The sequence below is a fragment of the Pecten maximus genome, unplaced genomic scaffold, assembly GCF_902652985.1.
Source record: "Pecten maximus unplaced genomic scaffold, xPecMax1.1, whole genome shotgun sequence".
In the NCBI taxonomy this organism is placed as follows: Eukaryota; Metazoa; Mollusca; class Bivalvia; order Pectinida; family Pectinidae; genus Pecten; species Pecten maximus.
In genome coordinates, this window is record NW_022982908.1 from 1 (window position 1) to 24,455 (window position 24,455).

Below are 24,455 nucleotides of genomic sequence, written 5' to 3' on the forward strand. Positions count from 1 at the left end.
AATTGACAGGTATTGGTAACATACAGGTGGTCTTAATTGACAGGTATTGGTAACATACAGGTGGTCTTAATTGACAGGTATTGGTAACATACAGGTGGCCTTAATTGACAGGTATTGGTAACATACAGGTGGCCTTAATTGACAGGTATTGGTAACATACAGGTGGCCTTAATTGACAGGTATTGGTAACATACAGGTGGTCTTAATTGACAGGTATTGGTAACATACAGGTGGCATTAATTGACAGGTATTGGAAACATACAGGTGGCCTTAATTGACAGGTATTGGTAACATACAGGTGGCCTTAATTGACAGGTATTGGTAACATACATGTGGCCTTAATTGACAGGTTTTGGTAACATACATGTGGCCTTAATTGACAGGTATTGGTAACATACAGGTGGTCTTAATTGACAGGTATTGGTAACATACAGGTGGCCTTAATTGACAGGTATTGGTAACATACAGGTGGCCTTAATTGACAGGTATTGGTAACATACAGGTGGCCTTAATTGACAGGTATTGGTAACATACAGGTGGCCTTAATTGACAGGTATTTGTAACATACAGGTGGCCTTAATTGACAGGTATTGGTTACATATAGGTGGCCTTAATTGACAGGTATTGGTAACATACAGGTGGTCTTAATTGACAGGTATTGGTAACATACAGGTGGTCTTAATTGACAGGTATTGGCAACATACTGGTGACCTTAATTGACAGGTATTGGTATCATACAGGTGGCATAAACTGACAGGTATTGGTAACATACAGGTGGCCTTAATTGACAGGTTTTGGTAACATACAGGTGGCTTTTGTAATTGTATGAAGCTTAAATCAAAACCCCTCAAGGAATTAAGCTGCTAGAGGGCTGATAATGATTTCCTAAAAAAAGTAATGATGACCTTGACCTTGACTGACAACAACCCTGAAACTGTAACCTGTCAGAGATATTACGAAGATTTGTATTTGTTTGAAGTTTGATCAAAATCCTTCAAGGAATGAAGCCGCAAGAGCACTGACAAGGATTCTCATAAAATAGTATTAGACTAAGTGAACTTGGTCGTGATCCGACAACACTAAGACTTCAATTGGTACGAGATATTGATTAAAATCCCTCAAGGAAAGAAGCTACTAGTGAGTGCAGACAAACATTGGCATTACATATACCAGACGGACAGACAGAGGAAAACTATGATATCCCACACTTTCACCGGTAGGGGACTAATACTTATATTTCGCGTGGGATTTATTTTCGCGTTAATTCGCGAGGAGAGTCAAACGCGAATTCAAATCCCTCGCGAATATTTATATAAAAATGACAAGAATAATTGGCGTCCATTTTGAATTTATCGTAATCTTTAGTTGGTGAACAGACATCGCCATTAAAGTAATAATAGAATGATAGATTATATACTTACATGTAGATCAGAGTGTAATTTTATATCACAAAACACCAAAATTTCACACACACAAAACCCCACTGAACTGAATATTGTGGTTGAACTTAATTAACTTCTTGGCGACGTTTTACATGTAGTTAATTAGGTACTGTCCCGAGGATCCCGGATGGTCATCCGGAATACGTCGTACTTTATTACCCACGCTGTTGTAAGTTATGTAAGGTTACATGTATATATTACACTTCACATCGCTTTATTCTCGAAATGATATTTACCATAACAAAGTTGAAATCAAACAGATTATTTATTTAATTCAAACATTCAGAACAAATAATCGCCTGGAGTATATATTATTCGAAATAGACTGTCCCGAGAACTGTTCATCGGTATCACTGTATACACACGTACGTTAATTACAAGAGGCCCAGAGGGCTTGTATCGCTCACCTGGTTTCATGAGATATGAAACAAGAATGATGCTTAAGCATATTTGTCGCTGGTATTGCTATGTCAATATATATCATAAGCATTTTATATGGGTACATGTACATTGGTTTTATTTTAATACTAAAAATGCCAAAAGGTACATTAATCCATGAAATGAAATTGACTTTTGGCGTGTAGTGGCGTAGTCCCATAGGGATGCTACCACACAAATGTGAGTGATATCCATTGATTAGTTTCAGAGAAGATCTTGTTTAGACCAACTGGCCCCTTTTGACCCTGCCCTCTGCCCCCTGGGGGTCAGCTCCTTCCTTTATACAATTTTGAATCCCTACCCCAATAGGATGCTAATAGTCAAATATGAACTGTTTCAGAGAAGTTGTTCATATCAATTTAGCCAAATTGACCCCTTTTGGCCCAGCCCCTCAGCCTCCTGGGGGTCGGCCCCATCATTTGTACAATTTTGAATCCTTAACCAAAGTGAATGCTACCAGTCACATATTAAAGATATCCATTGCTTATTTTCAGAGAAAAAGTTGTTTATATCAATTTTGCCAAAATAACCCCTTTTGGCCCCGCCTCTTACGTCCCCTGGGGTCAGCCCTGTCATTTGTACAATTTTGAATCCCTACCCTAGGGGGTTGCTACCAGGCAAATATGAGTGATATCCATTGCTTAGTTTCAGAGAAGAAGTTGTTTATATCAATTTAGCCGAATTGACCCCTTTTGGTCCCGCCCCACAGCCCCCAGGGAGGTAGACCCCACCATTTGTACAATTTTGAAACCCTACCCAAAAGGGATTCTCACAGTCAAAATTGAGCAATATATATTGCTTAGTTTCAGATGAGAAGTTGTTCATATCAATTTAGCCAAATTGACCCCTCTAGGCCCCACCCCTCAGGCCCCCCGGGGGTCAGCCACACCATTTGTACAATTTTGAATCCCCACCCCATAGTGTTGCTACCAGGCAAATATGAGCAATATCGTTTGTTCGGTTTCAGAGAAGAAGTTGTTTTTATAAATATAGCCCAAATGACCACATTTGGCCCCGCCCCTCAGGCCCCTGGGGGTCAGCCCCATCATTTGTACAATTTTGAATCCCCACCCCAAAGTTATGCTACCAGGCAAATATGAGTGATATCCATTGCTCGGTTTCAGAGAAGAAGTCGGTATCATCAATATAGCTATATTGACCCATTTTGGCCCCGCCCCTCAGGCCCCTAGGGGGTCAGTCCCATCATTTGTACAATTTTGAGTCCCCACCCCAAAGTGATGCTACCAGGCAAATATGAGTGATATCCATTGCTCGGTTCCAGAGAAGAAGTTGTTAATATCAATATAGCTTTATTGACCCATTTTTGCCTCGTCCCTCAGGCCCCTAGGGGGTCAGCACCACCATTTGTACAATTTTGAGTCCCCACTCCATAGTGATGCTTCCAGACAAATAGGAGCAATATCCTTTGCTCGGTTTCAGAGAAGAAGTCGTTTATATCAATATAGCCAAATTGACCCCTTTTGGCCCCGCCCCTCAGGCCCCTGGGGGTCAGCTCCACCATTTGTACAATTTTGAATCCCCACCCCATAGTGATACTTCCAGACAAATAGGAGCAATATCCTTTGCTCGGTTTCAGAGAAGAAGTCGTTTATATCAATGTAGCCAAATTGAACCCTTTTGGCCCCGCCCCTCAGGCCCCTGGGGGGTCAGCCCCATCATTTGTACAATTTTGAGTCCCCTACCCATAGGGATGCTTCTGACCAAATTTGGTCAAATTCTGATCAGTGGTTATGAAGAAGAAGTCAATTGTTGACGGACGGACGGACGACAGACGACGGACGGACGACGGACGCCACGGTATGGCATAAGCTCACCTTGGTCCTTCGGACCAGGTGAGCTAACAATGTACGTTAATTACTCACAACCTATTGTAGTCCCGTCATCTCCCAGGCATTCTTAATGAGCCGTGGGTTTTGTTTAATGTCTGACACCGCCTTTGTAAGCGTGGTCATGTCGGTGAAATAATCCAGACTAACTACATATGAACGGGCGTGAAAGCTTTATTTATATAGAAAACAACTCATTTCACCTTCCAAATATAAACGCACGTTGAACACCACATTTCTTTTGTTTAATCCACTTGTATATAGCCGAGAGGCGTATACAGGTACGGTAAATACAATTCAGTATGACCAGACACCGATATCACATGATTGAATCACATGACTTTTCTTGTACTGTCACATGACTCTCATAAACAAAATGGCTACCAACATGGACATATCTCCGATCTGTTAACGTTATTCACGAATTTAAAGTTATTTTGAGATCGGAATTCGCGAAATTATGTATTCGCGAATAAGTCAAATTAGGTGAGTTCGCGAAATTAAGTACTCGCGAAATATAAGTGATTTACAGTAATCAAATTACACGTATATTGACAAATCTGTGCAGCAGTCTTTTTATCGACTTGCAATTCAGTGAACCAATCCTTTTTCCCAGGTGGGGTGAACTTGTAGGTGCACTTAATGAGTCAAGTAAGGTAAGCATATAATAAAATCCTACTAAGTCCTACTTATCTGGTCCTGTTATAACAGCTCCGGCCGATGAATGGAAGGCTACCCTTGTTAGGTCGTACTTACCTGATCCTGTGATAACAGCTCCGGCCGATGAATGGGAAGCAACCATAGTTAGGTTGTACTTACCTGATCCTGTGATAACAGCTCCGGCCGATGAATGGAAGGCTACCCTAGTTAGGTTGTACTTACCTGATCCTGTGATAACAGCTCCGGCCGATGAATGGAAGGCTACCCTAGTTAGGTTGTACTTACCTGATCCTGTGATAACAGCTCCGGCCGATGAATGGAAGGCTACCTTAGTTACAGGATTGTAGGTGTAAACTGACCGCAATGATTGACCTACAACAGAAAGTTTTTAAGTCATTTGCTTGCTACAATTTTAAAATTACTGAAAATATACATATTTGTAGTGGTGATCTTATTTTAGTGGTATTTTGGTGTAGATTGAGCTATCCTTTACCATATTATAATCCAAGATGGCCGCCGAAATGTTCTCTCTTATAACGTTAATTATGGTCTTATATTCGGAGATAGTCCCCTCCCCGACTTTTGCCCATTTTCCATTGTACTGACAGCAATTTTCACACTTGATACACACCAGGAAAACACTGCAAAACATTAGCCAAAAGGAGTGGATCGCAAGCCTGGATCCAAGATCCAATTATGAGCTTTTTCACTGCAACAAGTTTAATATACGCTATTGGAGCTGGAATTACCGCGGCTGCTGGCACCAGACTTGCCCTCCAATGGATACTCGTTAAAGGGTTTAAAGTGTACCCATTCCAATTACAGGGCCTCGAAAGAGTCCTGTATCATTATTTTTCGTCAGAACCTCCCCGTGCCAGGAGTGGGTAATTTACGCGCCTGCTGCCTTCCTTGGATGTGGTAGCCATTGCCCATGCTCCGTCCCCTCTACGGAACTGAACCCTGATTCTCCATTACCCGTTACAAGTTAATTTGGATTTGACAAGTATCGTATAGCACACCGGGAATTATAATAGTAATACAACTCAAAACAACTCACTGGTAACATTGATTTTCACATTAATCCTGATGTTCTGACATGCAGTATACTAAGTCTTAAAGTCATACATGTGTAATAACACTATTTTGAGGTCATCAAAGGATGACATCATACCACTGTCTCTAATAAGTAGTGAACAGTGTACGGTCTATTAGTCAAAATATGCTTTTGTATGAGATAGAGAGATCACAAAGAGCATTTTTGCCTCTATTTCTTTGAATATGTGATCAATTTAATTTGAAACATTCAATATTACATAACGTCATTTCAACTGCAACATGTAATGGGTTCTCAAATGTACAACAGTCAAATACCATACATGCCATACCTCCCGGCGTGAGACAAAATCTCCCTTATTTTCAAGTCATTTATTTCCTCCCGAGAGGAGAGCCCAAATTCCCGTATTTTGTAATTCCCTCCGGTATTTTTGCCGACGCCATTTTTGTTTACAATTCAGTAGTTTTTCTCGCGAGATTTAATGAGATTTGGCTAAATTTAGCGATCACGTCATGACAAATGTGATATTACAAATGTCAAAATAAAATATTGTATTGATTTGGCAAAGATAACAAGAGATCCCAGAGGGATCTTGGCGCCCACCATTGAATGATCTTTATAGGTTCCATGTCAGATTGATCTTTTCCCTACTTTTCCCTTCCTCTAAGTCTTACTTATCTGTGTAAATTCAGAAACAGCCCTCTAGTACTATTCAAACAAGGGGAACCTATATATAGAATTTAAGATTTAGCTATAATGGCTGTCTGTCGGCCATGTTGTTTTCGTATTGGTCCCAGTATGCAAAACTAGGCACTGAGGGGAACCTACATATGAAATTTGAAAAAGATCCCTTCAGTACTTTCACAGAAATAGCGATAACAAACTTCAATTGTCAAAATCCAAGATGGCTGCCTGTCAGCCATGTTGTTTTCTGATTAGTCTCAAAATGCAATATGCATAACTAGGCACTGAGGGGAACCTGCATATGTAATTTCAGAAAGATCCCTTCATTACTTTCACAGAAATAGCGGTAACAAATTTTAATTGTCAAAATCCAAGATGGCTGCCTGTCAGCAATTTTGTTTTCCGATTGGTCTCAAAATGCAATATGTATAAGTAGGCACCAAGGGGAACATCCATATGAAATTTGAGAAAGATCCCTTCAGTTCTTTCACAGAAAAAGCGATAACAAACTTTAATTGTCAGAATCCAAGATGGCTGCCTGTCGGCCATGTTGTTTTCTAATTAGTCTCAAAATGCAATATGCATAACCAGGAACAAAGAGGAACCTGCATATGAAATTTGAGAAAGATCCCTTCAGTACTTTCACAGAAATAGCGATAACAAACTTCAATTGTCAAAATCCAAGATGGCTGCCTGTCGGCCATTTTGTTTTCCGATTGGTCCCAAAATGCAATATGCATAACTAGGCACCAAAGGGAACCTATATATGAAATTTGAGAAAGATCCCTTCAGTACTTCCTCAGAAATAGCGATAACAAACTAAAATTGTCAAAATCCAAGATGGCTGCCTGTCGGCCATGTTGTTTTCCGATTGGTCCCAAAATGCAATATGCATAACTAGGCACCAAAGGGAACCTACATATGAAATTTGAGAAAGATCCCTACAGTACTTCCTCAGAAATAGCGATAACAAACTCCAATTGTCAAAATCCAAGATGGCTGCCTGTCGGCCATGTTGTTTTCTGATCGGTCCCAAAATGCAATATGCATAACTAGGCACCAAGGGGAACCTACATATGACATTTGAGAAAGATCTCTTCAATACTTTCTCAGAAATAGAGATAACAAACTTCAATTGTCAAAATCCAAGATGGCTGCCTGTCGGCCATGTTGTTTTCCGATCGGTCCCAAAATGCAATATGCACAACTAGGCACCAAGGGGAACTTACATATGAAATTTGAGAAAGATCCCATCAGCACTTTCTCAGAAATAGCGATAACAAGAATTGTTTACGGACGGAGGGACGGACGGACGGACGGACGGACGGAGGGACGGACGGACGACGGACCACGGACGCAGGGCGATTTGAATAGCCCACCATCTGATGATGGTGGGCTAAAAATCACTACAGCTTTCACTTCATTGTCCTGTAATAAGCCCACCCCTTATTTGGTTAAAAGTGGACGTGTTTGTCCCATGGACAAATTAGGAGATAAACACATTTTACATCAGGTTATCCCCCTGGTTAGTAAACAGAATTAACCCCCCACCCCCCCCCCCCCCCCCCCCCCCCTTATCAAACACATGTTAAACACTTGAAGCACTCGGTGCTAATATAATAACGATTAATATAAATAGTTACCTCCCCTGATCACGGTACATGGCGGTATGATAACGTCGAGTCCCGTAGACCACACTTTAAATGAACAGTCCAGAGAACTACTGATGACAATCCTCTCTCCTACGTCGACGTCTATTGATTCACCTGGGGAGAGAACACCATTCATTACTTAAAGTTAGAAGCATATAAATTGTTATATAATAAGGTGCTATTGGGATGATGTTTTCACAGTATATAGGAGTATAATGATATAATTAACATTTAATGTACTGTGAATATAAAACTAATCAAGGATGTTACTGTACATATCTTAGCGGTAATATATTTTAGTGGTAATTTCTTTTTAGCAGTAATTTTAATTTAGGGATTAATTTCATTTTAGTGGTAATTTTATTTTAGTTGTAATTTTAATTTAGCGGTAATTTTATTTTAGCTATAATTTTATTTTAGCGATTAATTTTAATTCAGCAGTTATTTTATTTTAGTGGTAATTTCATTTTAGCGGTAATTTTATTTTAGCGGTAATTTTATTTTAGCGGTAAATTTTATTTTAGTGTTTTTCACACTAGAAGCATTTCGCTAAATTCTGATTGCGCTAATTGTAGTTCATGTACATTTGTTTCTATTTCAATCATTGCCGGTGTGCTAATTCAACTTTCCTCTAATCTGTTTTAATTAATTTTGTGCTAAAATTTTATGATGTCAAATTGATAATGTTCACAGTATATATTCACAAACACAGGAAAATCGTCATCGTACTCCTGTAAATACTAATTGAAGAGTCAAAATGTTATTACGAAAAAATTACAACAAACAATTTTCAACATTTAAAAAAAAATAGCTTCTAAAAGCAGTATCAATGATAGAAATCCCTTCTCACTGACTTCCGAGGTTGATGCCGAGGATGCTACGGATGGACCGATAACTCTATCTCGCATGGGGTAGGGGAAAACGGCGGATACACACTATGATGATATTCACAATATGTGCATTTAAATGAATTATTTTATATATATGACAAAATAAGAGGGTCAGATGGCCTGAAACCTGTACGTACAGACTTTGAGGGAATCGTCCCTGCTGAGAATGATAACCGAGGTAACCGTTCCGGTATGACCTCCGTAACTGTGGATCTCCGTCAGGCTATCAAGGTCCCACAGCTTCAACGTTGTGTCCCGGCTATAACAATCAACAACAAAAATTATAAATATATAACCCAAAATAATTATTTTAAATTTACAGTGCTAATTGGCTTATTGTCAGATACATACAGGCCGAGGTTTATTGTCAGATACATACAGACATAGGCTTATTGTCAGATACATACAGGTCTAGGTTTATTGTCAGATACATACAGGCCTAGGTTTATTGTCAGATACATACAGGCCTAGGTTTATTGTCAGATACATACAGTTCTAGGTTTATTGTCAGATACATACAGGCCTAGGTTTATTGTCAGATACATACAGGCCTAGGTTTATTGTCAGATACATACAGTTCTAGGCTTATTGTCAGATATATACAGGCCTAGGTTTATTGTCAGATACATACAGGCCTAGACTTATTGTCAGATACATACAGGCCTAGGTTTATTATCAGATACATACAGACCTAGACTTATTGTCAGATACATACAGGATTAGGCTTATTGTCAGATACATACAGGCCTAGGTTTATTGTCAGATACATACAGGCCTTGGCTTATTATCAGATACATACAGGCCTAGGTTTATTGTCAGATACATACAGACATAGGCTTATTGTCAGATACATACATGCCTAGACTTATTGTCAGATACATACATACCTTGGCTTAGTGTCAGATACATACAGGTCTAGGTTTATTGTCAGATACATACAGGATTAGGCTTATTGTCAGATACATACAGGTCTAGGTTTATTGTCAGATACATACAGGATTAGGCTTATTGTCAGATACATACAGACCAGGGCTTATTGTCAGATACATACAGGATTAGGCTTATTGTCAGATACATACAGACCTAGACTTATTGTCAGATACATACAGGATTAGGCTTATTGTCAGATACATACAGATCTAGGTTTATTGTCAGATACATACAGACCTAGGCTTATTGTCAGATACATACAGGCCTAGGTTTAGTGTCAGATATGTACAGGCCTAGGCTTATTGTCAGATACATACAGGTCTTGTTCAGATATATATTGTGTATTGTGTCAGCATATTGTCATAATTTAATATGTCTTTTCATCAGATCTAAATAACTCGAACCTCTATAAAATAGAAATCTAAATTTGTGATTTCTTTATAATCACATATAATATTGATTTCATTCATTTAAGAAATGTCAAAGATTAAACAGTTATCAATTATCCTTTGACATCTAACCATTTCAAGACTAAAATTTGAAATTACGGATCAAAACAAATTAGACAATTTTGGAGTTAAAAATATTCTCTCGGCAGTGAGCTCAAACCTTGATTATTCATGCAATTAACAAATTCAGAATCAGGCTCAATAGTTACAATCTGCCATTAATCCAAAACCTAAAAATCGTTACAATGATACCTGGCAGAAACAAGAAATTTTCCATCTGCACAAACATCTGTAATTAGGTCGCTGTGACCCTCCATTTCCACAACACCAAATCTACACTGTCGCCACCTCTGGACAACAGCCTTCAGCTTGGCACAATCTGAAATACACAAATAGAGCCCAAATACTAATCAAAGTACTGAAAGTACTATAATGATAAATGACTAATTTTGGTATAACATTTGGAAATAAAGGTTTCTCAACATTCGGAAACACAAAATTGATAGACTATTGATTATAATCAGGTTTTTTTTAAATTTAGAACATAATTGTCCTTTTGGAGAAAATTTCTATACATCTCAAGTATGCTTATTATATGTCTTAGCCTTTGTTATCAATATTTTAATACTGAACGCAAAGCATTAAATGGCTATTAATATTTAAATCTCCTTAATCTCTTGTAAATAACAATGAAACTATAGATAAAATATATAATATCAACTATCACCTATTCTCCTCTAATTAATTGCCTTTCCAAAATTGTCATCTGTGATGGGGTCCCCCCCACTCCCCTCCTCCCGACTTTTTTGTGATTTTTTTTTCAATTATTGGTCAACCATTATTATTTACTGTAAGGTATCCAGCCAAGAAGATTACCTTCATTAAACAATAAGAGTGTTGCTTCTCCTGTCTTTCATAGTTTCTCGTTTTTGTATAATGTATCAACAAAACAATAACATCAGCATAGATGTTAATTTGTTTACTTTTGATATCAGACTGATCAGGATTATCTCCCTTGTCATACCAAAAAGTGAAACTTAAAAGTGGAAGTACATAATAACAAAACAACAAATCAAACTCTAAATTATTTAGACAAGGAAAAACTATAAATAAGGATATAAATAGAGACTCCTGAAAAAGTATAAAGAAAATAAGACCAGGTGTTCCAACAGAATAAGCGTCTTTTGCTTCGGATCATGCGATCATCAAAGAAACCTGCCATAAAAATCTAGCTAGACCCTAAATGAGAACTAGAGTAGTAACAACAGACATTTTATTAAACAAGCCTGACTTCATATCACATAAGGAAATAGTACATAAATGGTGATCCTTGCACTGTAGCTAAAAATAGATATTAAACAACATTTGTTTTGTTACTATAGTAACCAGCTGGCCAACCTTTAAATAATAATGGCAGAAAATATTAATCTCATACCTTTGTCATTTTGGTCATTTTTCTTGGACTTCTTTTTAGAAGGTGAACCACTAGATTTTGCCTTTGTAGGGGATTCATTGCTACTTGATACAGATTTGACCTTTGTTTGGGAATCGCTGGTGCCTGATACAGATTTTGGAGAGGTTGAAATTTCAGTTGACCTAAAATTGAAAACATTTATAACAATAAGCCAGGGATCAATAAGATATATATATGTACATTTATGTTACATAAGTTATAAAAAAGTTCATGTTAGGATTAATGGTTGATAGAAATCCAATGTTAAAGTCAAACAAATTGTACTGGTTTTGGGGTGAATTAGCTTTTTCTCAATCGATTAGACACTAGGGATGGGAATCAGTCTCACATTCAGAATCAATAATCGGAAAATTGAAATCTGTTGATTATCGATTAAAATGATTCAAAAAGATGTTCACTAATAACTTTTCCCAACATTTTCTTGCTTAATATTTTCCACCCTAATATCGATGTGTAATACATGTAAGCTTCCTGTTTAATATGTTACCTTAAGCTTGTGTCTTTAGACTCGGCTGTTACCATGTCACCTCCCGTTTTACCGATATTTTCAACTTGCTCTTCAATCTCTTCAACATCAATTTGTTCAAAATTGTCCTCATCTTCATGTTCAATAACCGTCACCTCAACATTACCAATATCTGCTTCAGAATAGGAGGCGGAGAAATCATCTGTTGCTATGGAGCTTGTATTGTGACCTTGACCACTGAACTCTGACCTTGTAGATGCCGTGATGCTGTCTTCAGACTCATCCTCATTTTGCGTAGCTAACAATCTCAGCAGACTTTCTCTGATTTTATCCTTTTTGTCAATCTAAAAAGATAAGCCATTAATTCCTAATCATAATTTGCATTAATTAATTAATAATTAATTAACATGTGGTTTGAAAATAATACATTTTGTACATCTGGAAATAAACTCCAGTGATTATCCTGGTCACTATGATCAATTGCCACCTGGTGCAAATAGAGAAGTTGATGTGCAGCAAAATGGGAATAGTGGTAAAATGGGGCTACAGGTTGCTAGACTTTGTGTCTTTTCATGCAAAATAACAGATTTGAAGATTTGGGAAATTTTTGCGACTTAATTGGCAAAAAAAACAACATACATGATCAGGAATGAGTTTTAAAATTTAAATTTGGACCCAATTTAATACATACATGTATAAACAGGAAAACACGGACAGCTAATCAGAAGGATGCACTCAGGAACCTAACAATTAAATTATCTTTAATCTGAAGATTTTATTTCCCCAATTGAAAAAAATTAAAGGTTTTAAACATGTACTACACTAAATAAATACACTGTACCCAAAAACATTATTCTAATTCAAAAGCTTTAAAAAGATGTCAAAATATGAAACAAAAAAGAATATGAAAAATAAAGTACAAGGAGAATAAGACCAGATGTTTCAGGAGAGTAAGCGTCCTCTCCTTCTTTTTTGGTTTGTTTATTTTTGTTTAACGTCCTTTTAACAGCCAGGGTCATTTAAGGACGTGCCAGGTTTTGGAGGTGGAGGAAAGCTAGAGTACCCCGATAAATACCACCGGCCTACGGTCAGTACCTGGCAACTGCCCCACGTAGGTTTCGAACTCGCAACCCAGAGGTGGAGGGCTAGTGATAAAGTGTCGGGACACCTTAACCACTCGGCCACTGCATGCTGCCCCTCTTCTGCTTCATCAACGACTCCCGCCATGTAAATGTACATATACCTGGTAGCTATAGGTCAAATAAGTCACATTCTCAAACTTGATATTGGGAAAATCACTCAATTTTGCAAGTGCAAACCTGCAGACATGTATATGGCAAACAAAAGTTTTACAAAGTCACTATTTATGGATATCCATAAATCTACATGTGGACATTTATAAATCAGCAGGGTAGATAACTCTAGCAGTTTCACCATTGGAACTCCTCGAAAAATCTTTCACTGGTTATTTAGACAAAATGTAAACTGGGTTTACAGATTTGACAAATTAACATTCACCATAACGCTGTACCATGTGTACCATGTGTACCATGGTATTGCCTAATTATCATTACAGCAGAGACCTTTATATATACATTTCTTGTACTTGCTCATACATGAAATTGTCCAAAACTTGCAGACTTGCCTACATGTGTTCAGTTTATTTTGTAAACAACCGTCATTTCACGCCAAACGTATTTATCTGATAGATGTCACCGATTTATAGATATTGATAATGTGCCTGTCAGAAACAAACTTATATGCGATATAATAGTCGCTGTTAATATCAATCAATATTTGTTGAGTAAGGACACATGTTCAGTTTAAAATTAAATTATATATTTCACCCTCAGTGTTTCAAAACTCCTTTACATTTTATACATGTGTAATAGGAGTGGAAAAATGCACGGCCAGACCGGGGTTCGAACCCGGGACCTCCGAACACTAGCCGGATGCTCTACCAAATGATCGACCAGGTCCAGTTCCGCTACACATCCATGGACATGGTGGTCAATTCAGCTGGTACATAGAGGGTGATGATTTATGGATATCCATAATTCAGTAATGGTAAAATTGATTTACAGATATCCTTAATTCATTTTTGAATATATCTGTTAATCTCTTGCTAATATACATAATAAATTATGGATATCAAATAAATATGTATGTATGAATATTAGAATTAATAATGGACATTTAGAAATATTGATTTTCATGAATGAATTATGGATATCCATAGAATAGTTACTTTTTCCACCGTGCTTGCCATAGACTTGGTGTACATACAGAATGTAACTGTATGTACTTTCACTTTCTCACAGCTGAACACAAAAATCGTGGTTTAAAATTTCACTCATTTCAAAATGAATATCTACGCGAGTTTAACAGAGTTTAGAAGGTTTTGTTTTGTTAAAGGAATAATCATGATAAATGCGGTAAAGTGTTGAGAGGATGAGTAAGCAGAGTAAGAGATACATTATCTTTCCTCACATGTTCAGATTTTATTGATAAATTAGAGGACGACACGTCTAGCCTAAAGAAAGAATTATTGTGCCGACCAAAATGAAGGTTTAAATTTCTTTGACAATGTTTTTATACTTTATAATACTCGTCATCTGTCAATTCCCGGTCGATTCTCTCCAAATTTTCTATTTGCCGTAGTTTCTTTCTCAACTTTCTTATTTCTAATGCCGCTGATGTTCTGGCGGCAGCCATTGCTGCTGTTTTTCGGAACTTTTCTGGATTTGCTAATGTCAATTATTCCGAAATCTACAGGAAGTACAGGGAATCCCCACAAGAGGGCGTGATTAAGGAAAAAGTCCTGTTGACAAAACACCCATCACGAGGAAAAACAAAGGCTTCTGCGTCAAATTTGAAACTTATCAAGTGTGATGATCCAACCAAATGAGTTTATTTAGGAAACGCGGTGAGTGTTTGTGCGATCGGAGGTGGAATACACCACGTTTTTGTGATTACGTAATTATGTATTATGAACCCTGCTGAGAAGGCTTAGGACACCCACTTTCCAGGTCACTTTTGAATCGAAGTTCGGGTGTTACGGTTTAGTGTGTAACATACACAATGCTGACTTAATAACCTTGATGACTAGCTACCCCATAGGGATCATATCATCTTTTCTTAGAGGATGCTCTGTGCTCCAATGTATCCACTCAACTCAATTATTATTGTAACATAACTAGGCCAGCGCTACATATAAATGATACACATTCTGCGCCCCACATTCTGACATACTGTTGAGTGTAAGCTAACCTTTACACCCTCGTGCACTCCTAGTGCACTACATTTAAGCTACAGGTAAACTATTGTAGCACGAAAACCCCTGGCGAACACAACAACCGTGTCACAGTTCCGGAGTCACTCAACAATGCCCTCAGTGGTAGCGTCGGGCACTCGCTACAATGTCCCAGTTTTGGATATTTTAGTATACGTGGGCCATCGAGAACATCACAAAACAACACCATCTCCCGGTTTCAGACTCTTGTATTCAGTATCGGTTACACAGTTTGAGGTAAATTCCTCTCAAACAGATCCAGCACAATCCAACATAGCAACACCTATAGGCACCTCGAATTCGAACTCCCCAAGCTCTTTCTCACTCTTCCTTATATACCCTAGTCTGTCGGGCAAACATGTCCTGAACTGGCCTTATGACATAACTTGACCAAATCCTGTCGGAGCAGTCGGGCAAACTGTCGGAGCAGGCGTGAGGCGGTCCGTTGACCTAATATGGATACATGTATATGGATACACATACACGTAAACATTTAGATGGTAATTAGGGATGAGTATATGATGACCATAGGTAATATAGACAGAGGACCTATAAAGAACCCCCAGAGTGATCTCCCGAAGCCATGGGGCAATAAATCCCAAACAGTGTCAAACGTAGACCAGTAGCCACGGATCAAGGTAATTAAAACGTTATCAGTGAATGACTGGTGTATTACGCTGCCTAAAATCTCATGGTCAGCATGTACATAATTAAGTCGGGCAATGTAGGGCAAATATGACACCCCATCTAATTACTCATGGTCAACACAAACCTGAACTACTAAAACTACTAACACTAACATTTCTAACTAAATACAATAGAATAACGAAATATACTACACTATATATATAGCTAGTAGTGCACTACATTTAAGCTACAGGTAAACTAGTAGTGCACTACGTCCAGTCAGGTTTGACCACTAATCCCCCTATACAGGTAATGGACAGTGCCACTGGACACCTGTGTTAGATACCTCATCATCATCATACTTTATTTCCTCCAGAAGGAGATGTTTGAATACAAGAAATTGACAAAAGAAAGAAAGAAAGAGAAAAAAAGACAATAAAAAATTAATGCATTAAAGTGTCAGTGCGGTAAGGAAAATTCAGTCAAGGTGTATGATCCAGTCACTATATTACGAATAACAATGCATAGCATATATACTGATCTGTGTATACATGTATATAGAGATATATACATTGAGTCTGGCCATATATTCATATTCCTATAACTCATAATTTATTTTTTTAAATGTGAAAAATTTAGGTCCTACCTCAGAAGATGTTGCACGCGAAAATCAAATCAAGAGATCCATCACGAAGGAGCTGTCCTCATCCATTAGGACTCTCCAACGGGAACACCATCGTACGGATGAAGTCATCACAAGGTAGAGTATACAGAGAAGATGTTCGTAATGTAGGGCGTTATATTCTGGCCATGGTTGATTTTGAATTCTTTGTCATAGTCCAAAAGGTTTGATAACAGTTAGGCTAGAGTTGTTCGTTTATGAAATAAACGGACCCTGGTGATCATTTAAGCATTGCATTAAGCAGTACTTATGAAAACTTGCTAACAAAATGTTTTTCATACCCCTAGCCTATAGCAATGAAACAAAAAAATAATTGACATCAACCCTTATAATTAATTTTTGAAATTGATTTTCAAACAATGGAAAATTAATCATATCATTGTTAGATAATCAGTGATAGATTCCAAGATTTTAAGACCTGTATTGAGTACAGGCCTGTCCAGTTTTATACCAAAAATGTGTTAAAAAAAAGTATCAATCTACATTTTGTAGTTTATCTTCATAGATTGAAATTATTTTTTTAAGGATGAAGATTTCTAAAACATGTCATCTTTCACCCTTTTCTAAATTATTTCCCCCTAGATTTGATTTTTTTTTTTGAAAAATTCTAAGTTTAAGGTAGTGCAGAGTTTGCCATGCACTTATGATTATGGATACATGCAATGCATGTATAAAGTGATTGGATGTTGATATTTTGCATGCATGTTCTTTAGGGGTTCAAACATCAGTTCTTTAAAAATAATCCTTCAGTTTGTTTACATGGTTTGATTTTTGGCTTAAGGATTTTGAGTTAGTCTTTATTTCTGTCTAAAGACAGAAGAATTGTGAAATCTTTATTTCTGTCCAAAGACGGACGAATTGTGAAAGCAGCCATGGGGTACACATTATACATGTTTTTTTTATAAACCTTAAGTTATTCTTAATTTTCATTTCCTTTTTAGCACGGACAAGGCTAATGCTGTCTGCAATATCCTAGAAGCTATTTTTCTGCATAACCTTAAGAACTCAGTTTCTAAAAAGGTAAGTTGATAATAAAAAAGCAATATATTTCCATTTAACAACTTCTGTAAGAAATTTTGTTTAGTTATTTGAATTATAGCTATAGTATCTTTATGAAGATTTTAACAACAGAAATTTGAATGACCTATGTCAGATTGTGTTGGACACACAAAAGAAAAGCATTATTATAAACAATTTCAAATATTTTGTGTGACACTTACTGGGACTCCAGAGTTCACTTGTCCAAAACAGTAAAAAAAAGACAACATAAGAAATCAATTAAACTAACATTTCATCTGAAAAAGTTGTAAACAAATACTTATATACATGTACATGTATTGTATTTGAGTTTTTTTTGCAGTTTGCAAATTACATGGGTTTTAATCCAGCTGGCGAGAATGCAGATATTTCCATTGTGAGTACTTTGTACAGTCAAACCTCGATGATTCAAACTTCGTTGATTCGATTTTTCTTGCTGTATCGAACTTTTTGGTTGGTCCCAAATTTCCTTACTATATAACGCTACTAACGAACCTATGTATGATTCGAATTTTTATAAATCGAAGTTTTCGATGTATCAAACTTTTTTCATGGCCCGCGTTTAGCTATGATATTATAGGTAATTGACATCTCATGATTCGAACAAAAAGTTTACCTGTACTGACCACTGGACAGGTGTTTGTCGTGACCCCCGCGGCAAGAGTTCACACCCCTCCCAAAAATGCCCTGACTGACAATAGGGATAACGATAGCGTGCGTTAATTGTCACTCCTGATCATGGGGTTAATTAATAATCAGACTAAATTGATAGATAGATGGTATATTTAGAAGCCATGGCATTTAATCACTCCGGTAAATCATACCGGTAGTCCTCTTTGATGATCTCTGCCACCATTGAAATAGCGGTTGGTGAGTAAACTTTACGGAACAGTAAAACAAAAGCGGATCAATTTTAAACACAAACAATTAGCGATGTCTTCACTCATATTCAAAGTGTCATGTTTCAAACTTATACATAAATATCCATGTAAATCGGTTATTTGTCATTCAAGCATGCATTCTCCAACTGATCAGCATTCCGTATTTTATATGCACATAACGTAAACACATGTGCCTTTAGCAGAAAAACGTTAACGTAAGTGTGCAGTGTACTTTTGTTTTATCTATAAGCCGGGATATGAGTGCTTTGTAACATACATAGTTTGTTTAATTAAAAAATGCTAAGGTATAATTGATGAAAAGTATTTTTATTTTGTTGGGTTTGGGGTAAATTAACTAAACTTTTCGATGTGAGCCTGACAGGCGACGATCAACACGAATACACCGAGGACATGTAACGTTAACATATATGGTCATTATCAAGAAAACATCGGTCTATTGTCAGCCATGAATAATTCGAAGTCCCGCTGTTTCGAAGTTTTTCTGCTAGTCCCTTGAACTTCGAAACATTGAAGTTTGACTTATGTGTATATTGAAATATGTAGCTATATATGTAGTGTTGTATAAAAAATGGAATGCTCATTTCAGTCGTCTACCAAAAGAAGAAATAGCTTTAATTGTTTTTTGTCAGTAAGTAGATGTTTTGCCTATTTCCTAATTACAATCTTGAATTACTGTATAACTTGAAAAAATCATTCTTTTGTTAAATTATTGTCACAATCTATTTTGAAAAGTCTACCAAAAAGTTGATATAGTTTATATCTGTGACATATAGATGTATGTAATTATGTAGAAAAACAAATTTGAATAAAGAAATAATTGGATTAAATGTTGAAATATTTATTTGATAATTTTCTGCAGAATTTCTGGCAGTTTGCTGTAAAGTTTACTCACAGCGATGTCACAGCCCAGCTTAAGAGACTGGGTCAGGTCACAACAGAAATTGGACTTTGTCGGGTAATATATAAAATAAATCCCACGCGAAATATAAGTGATTTACAGTATATACTACAGCCTTATAGTGAGTTTATTGTCTTGTATCTTGTGGTGATAGACGATTCACCGATGCATTGATGTATTGGATCGCAGAGTGGTGTATCGATGAATCGTCTATCCTTGATTTTTATCCCGATACCTGAAAATTTGTAGTTATCTCCCTTGAATAACGTTAGCTTATGTTTTGTAGTAAACAACTTGACTGACAAGGCTGTTCCAGCGGCTTATGAAGCTGCCTGTTAAAGTTATTTTAAATCCAAATTATCTAAATTAAAGAATGCTTTTTTTGGGAAACATGTTTTTTGTAATGAATGTAGACAAAGACTCAAATATTCCGGAAATATCACAAACAAAACATGACTACTGTACGATGGAATACCAGATATCTGATAGGTCATCAGCTTCTCATATATCGTGATACGTATCGTATCGTACGTGACCCCTGTATCGCATTAAAAATCGTATCGCTACCCACCTTGCGATACACAGCTCTACTTGTATCCCAACTTACTAATTCACCTGATTCCTTCAGAGAAGCCTGATATTATCATGCCAGGCTTCACTCATGTGAAATACTGGAATCACAACTCTTCATCAGAATCCTCAAATGTCACAATAAAGTTTCGGAGACAATACCTGTATCTGGAGACAATGTCTGTATCTATAACAATACACATTGATCACCCATCCAATAACTACACTGCAAATTAGAATTGATTCAACTCAACGATGTTATTTTGTTAAACCTTTTAGTTATATTATTCATCTATTTATTAGTTCACCTGCCCGAAGGGCAAGTGAGCTTATGCCGTGGTGCGGCGGCCGTCTGTCCGGCCGTCCGTCCGGCCGTCTGTCCGTCCGGCGTCAACTTTTTCATTTAAACAACTTCTTCTCAATAACCAAGAGGCCCAAGGACTTGATATTGGGCCTGTAGCATGCTGGGGTGAAGGGCTACCAAGTTTGTTCAAATGAATGACCTTGACCTTCATTCAAGGTCACAGGGGTCAAATAGGCTATAATCTTCAAACGACTTCTTCTCAATAACCAAGAGGCCAAGGGACTTGATATTGGGCCTGTAGCATGCTGGGGTGAAGGGCTACCAAGTTTGTTCAAATAAATGACCTTGACCTTCATTCAAGGTCACAGGGGTCAAATAGGCTATACTCTTCAAACAACTTCTTCTGAATAACCAAGAGGCCCAGGGACTTGATATTGGGCCTGTAGCATGCTGGGGTGAAGGGCTACCAAGTTTGTTCAAATAAATGACCTTGACCTTCATTCAAGGTCACATTGGTCAAATAGGCTATACTCTTCAAACAACTTCTTCTCAATAACCAAGAGGCCCAGGGACTTGATATTGGGCCTGTAGCATGCTAGGATGGAGGGCTACCAAGTTTGTTCAAATAAATGACCTTGACCTTCATTCAAGGTCACAGGGGTCAAATAGAATATAATCTTCAAACAACTTCTTCTCAATAACCAAGAGGCCCAGGGACTTGATATTGGGCCTGTAGCATGCTGGGATGAAGGGCTACCTAGTTTGTTCAAATAAATGACCTTAACCTTCATTCAAGGTCACAGGGGTCAAATAGGCTATAATCTTCAAACAACTTCTTCTGAATAACCAAGAGGCCCAGGGACTTGATATTGGGCCTGTAGCATGCTGGGGTGAAGGGCTACCAAGTTTGTTCAAATAAATGACCTTGACCTTTATTCAAGGTTACAGGGGTCAAATAGGTAATAATCTTCAAACGACTTCTTCTGAATAACCAAGAGCCCCAGGGACTTGATATTATGCCTGTAGTATGCTGGGGTGCAGGGCTACCAAGTTTGTTCAAATAAATGACCTTGACCTTCATTCAAGGTCACATGAGTAAAATAGATTATAATCTTCAAACAACTTCTTCTCAATAACCAAGAGGCTCAGGGACTTGATATTGGGCCTGTAGCATGCTGGGGGGAAAGAGCAATCAGGTTTGTTCAAATAAATGACCTTGACCTTCATTCAAGGTCACTTGGGTCAAATATACTGTTATCTTCAAACAACTTCTTCTCAATAACCAAGAGGCCCAGGGACTTGATATTGGGCCTGTAGCATGCTGGGATGAAGGGCTACCTAGTTTGTTCAAATAAATGACCTTAACCTTCATTCAAGGTCACAGGGGTCAAATAGGCTATAATCTTCAAACAACTTCTTCTGAATAACCAAGAGGCCCAGGGACTTGATATTGGGCCTGTAGCATGCTGGGATGAAGGGCTACCAAGTTTGTTCAAATAAATGACCTTGACCTTTATTCAAGGTCACAGGGGTCAAATAGGTAATAATCTTCAAACGACTTCTTCTGAATAACCAAGAGCCCCAGGGACTTGATATTATGCCTGTAGTATGCTGGGGTGCAGGGCTACCAAGTTTGTTCAAATAAATGACCTTGACCTTCATTCAAGGTCACATGAGTAAAATAGGTTATAATCTTCAAACAACTTCTGCTCAATAACCAAGAGGCTCAGGGACTTGATATTGGGCCTGTAGCATGCTGGGGGGAAAGAGCAATCAGGTTTGTTCAAATAAATGACCTTGACCTTCATTCAAGGTCACATGGGTCAAATATACTGTAATCTTCAAACAACTTCTTCTCAATAACCAAGAGGCCCAGGGACTTGATATTGGGCCTGTAGCATGCTGGGATGAAGGGCTACCTAGTTTGTTCAAATAAATGACGTTGACCTTCATTCAAGGTCACAGGGGTCAAATAGGCTATAATCTTCAAACAACTTCTTCTCAATAGCCAAGAGGCTCAGGGACTTGATATTGGGCCTGTAGCATGCTGGGATGAAGGGCTACCAATTTTGTTCAAATAAATGACCTTAACCTTCATTCAAGGTCACAGGGGTCAAATAGGCTATAATCTTCAAACAATTTCTTCTCAATAACCAAGAGGCCCAGGGACTTGATATTGGGCCTGTAGCATGCTGGGATGAAGGACTACCAAGTTTGTTCAAATAGATGACCTTGACCTTCATTCAAGGTCACAGGGGTCAAATAGGTAATAATCTTCAAACGACTTCTTCTGAATAACCAAGAGGCCCAGGAACTTGATATTGGGCCTGTAGCATGCTGGGATGAAGGACTACCAAGTTTGTTCAAATAGATGACCTTGACCTTCATTCAAGGTCACAGGGGTCAAATAGGCTATAATCTTCAAATCACTTCTTCTCAATAACCAAGAGGCCAAGGGACTTGATATTTGGCCTGTTTGTAGCATGCTCAGAGCTAAGAGTCACCAAGATCCGATCTTAGGCCAATAAAATGCTGGAATGAAGGACTAGAAAATATATCGACATGAATAAACCTAGCTTACTCTGATATTTGAATAAAGTTGTTATCTGAATCAGCATACAGTAGTATCTGTAGAAATGACCTCAATCAACTGCAAATTTGCTGTAGAGCCAGGTGAGCGATACAGGCCCATTGGGCCTCTTGTTTACTTTTACCATCGATACACCACCAAGATGTTTCTAATTAATATGACAGGCCCTCAGGGAATTGATTATCGGCCTGAGGGGATCGTTTTCACAAACATAACAATATTTTTTGTTGTCTACCTACTAAATTTGTGTAGCTGTTCCATGTTCTATGTCTATATATGATCGTTTGTAATTTATCTGTTTCTTGATAAAGGGGCAGATCGCCTCGAAAATTTGACAATTTACTTGTCTGTACTGTCGTTATTACTACTTGATCAATTATATGTATATGTAGTTATATGTTACCTCTATTATTGTTTAATATTATAATATTTATTTAGTCACTTTAAATGAATTAATCAGAGAAAACTTGATCACCTTCACATACATGTTCTTGGCAAGTATTGAGCTTTCCATATTTTTAACTTTTTGACATTAAAGTTAAAACAGATTTCCCTAAATTTTGCTGTAGTTGTGTTGTGAAGTCTTTCAAAGTTTGTAATTAATTTTTTTTTTCAAAAAATTTATAAAATTCATTATGATCAATTAAATATTCATTTCATATGACAGAACAAAAAAGTAATGGATTTCTCGTGCGTTTTGTTTTACTTAGGCATGGATCCGTATGGCTCTGAACGACTGCCTCATGGAAAGCTACGTAGATGCCATGTTAGCTGATAAGAAATCTCTGGAGTGAGTACTTCTCAATATTCTATTTCTTGTTTGTATTCCGGATCTTGGAAACTTTTCAAAAAATATGATAAACAGTATCGTCATTTAGGAAAATATCAATGGCATATTATCAGTAACGGTCAAAGGTCATACTTGGCCACTTTTGAAATAAAATTCTTAAGTAAAGATATCAGATGAAACCCTCAACAGGCTGTTTAACAGGTTCTCTATGTTAAGAATTTAAAGGCCTTTTAGAATATAATTTATAAAGAATAAGAAACTTGTTATACAGTGAAACCTGATTTTACTGACCACTGACTTTAACAATATCCTGTAACATCTGACCATGTGTCCGATATTGCTGACACTGTCTATACTGACACATTGTCATATCTGATAGGTCAAATCGGGTTTCACTATAATTTTACCCAATGCTGTACAATTATCAGTGTTATGTGACAATGGTGCCTTGTGGTATTTCAGATCCTTTTATCATCGAACAGCGTACCTTCGGGATCATGAACAACCAGAGATATTCAAATCATACCTGAAAGGTTTGTATATTTTACTGACAAAATTCGACATCTGACTTTAAACAATAGTCCCTGTTATGAGATGTCACAATCTGTTGGTTTCTGTGTCGAAGTGAAAACATGAAGCTACAGCAGAATATACTGTCATTGCTTAATTAATGTTATATTTATTTGATAAAAACAAATTTTGTAACTGTGATATCACATTATTTGGTATGATAATGTAGGGAATATTTGTGACCAGCTAACTTCTCTAAGCGAGGT

General features: G+C 37.4%; 2 protein-coding genes across 2 annotated transcripts; one reads left to right on the plus strand and one right to left on the minus strand.

Annotated features, from left to right (window-relative positions):
• Nucleotides 1–4,412: 4,412 nt before the first annotated feature.
• On the minus strand, nucleotides 4,413–14,720 carry LOC117321123 (mitochondrial division protein 1-like). Its single transcript, XM_033875591.1, has 7 exons — nucleotides 14,585–14,720; nucleotides 12,008–12,330; nucleotides 11,482–11,642; nucleotides 10,299–10,425; nucleotides 8,805–8,926; nucleotides 7,769–7,891; nucleotides 4,413–4,759 (listed from the first exon to the last, which is right to left on the minus strand). Exons 1-7 carry the CDS (start codon nucleotides 14,699–14,701, stop codon nucleotides 4,413–4,415), a joined length of 1,320 nt encoding a protein of 439 aa, XP_033731482.1. The 5' UTR covers nucleotides 14,702–14,720.
• A 170-nt stretch (nucleotides 14,721–14,890) lies between these two features.
• LOC117321124 (pleckstrin homology domain-containing family M member 1-like) lies at nucleotides 14,891–24,212 on the plus strand (the record flags this gene model as incomplete). Its single annotated transcript, XM_033875592.1, has 7 exons — nucleotides 14,891–14,912; nucleotides 16,545–16,665; nucleotides 17,529–17,607; nucleotides 17,948–18,001; nucleotides 19,387–19,482; nucleotides 23,600–23,679; nucleotides 24,142–24,212. Coding segments are annotated over exons 1-7 (523 nt in total), but the record flags the coding sequence as incomplete, so codon positions are not given.
• Between the last annotated feature and the right edge of the window lie 243 nt (nucleotides 24,213–24,455).

Bases quoted from the DNA above. Each gene is read 5' to 3' on its own strand.
- LOC117321123 (XM_033875591.1), bottom strand. From the start codon at position 14,701: ATGGCTGCCGCCAGAACATCAGCGGCATTAGAAATAAGAAAGTTGAGA. The intron at 10,426-11,481 runs GTATGAGATTAA...TGTGTATTTCAG, and splicing joins AAATGACCAAAATGACAAAG to ATTGTGCCAAGCTGAAGGCT. The intron at 8,927-10,298 runs GTATCATTGTAA...TGATTGTTATAG, and splicing joins AAATTTCTTGTTTCTGCCAG to CCGGGACACAACGTTGAAGC.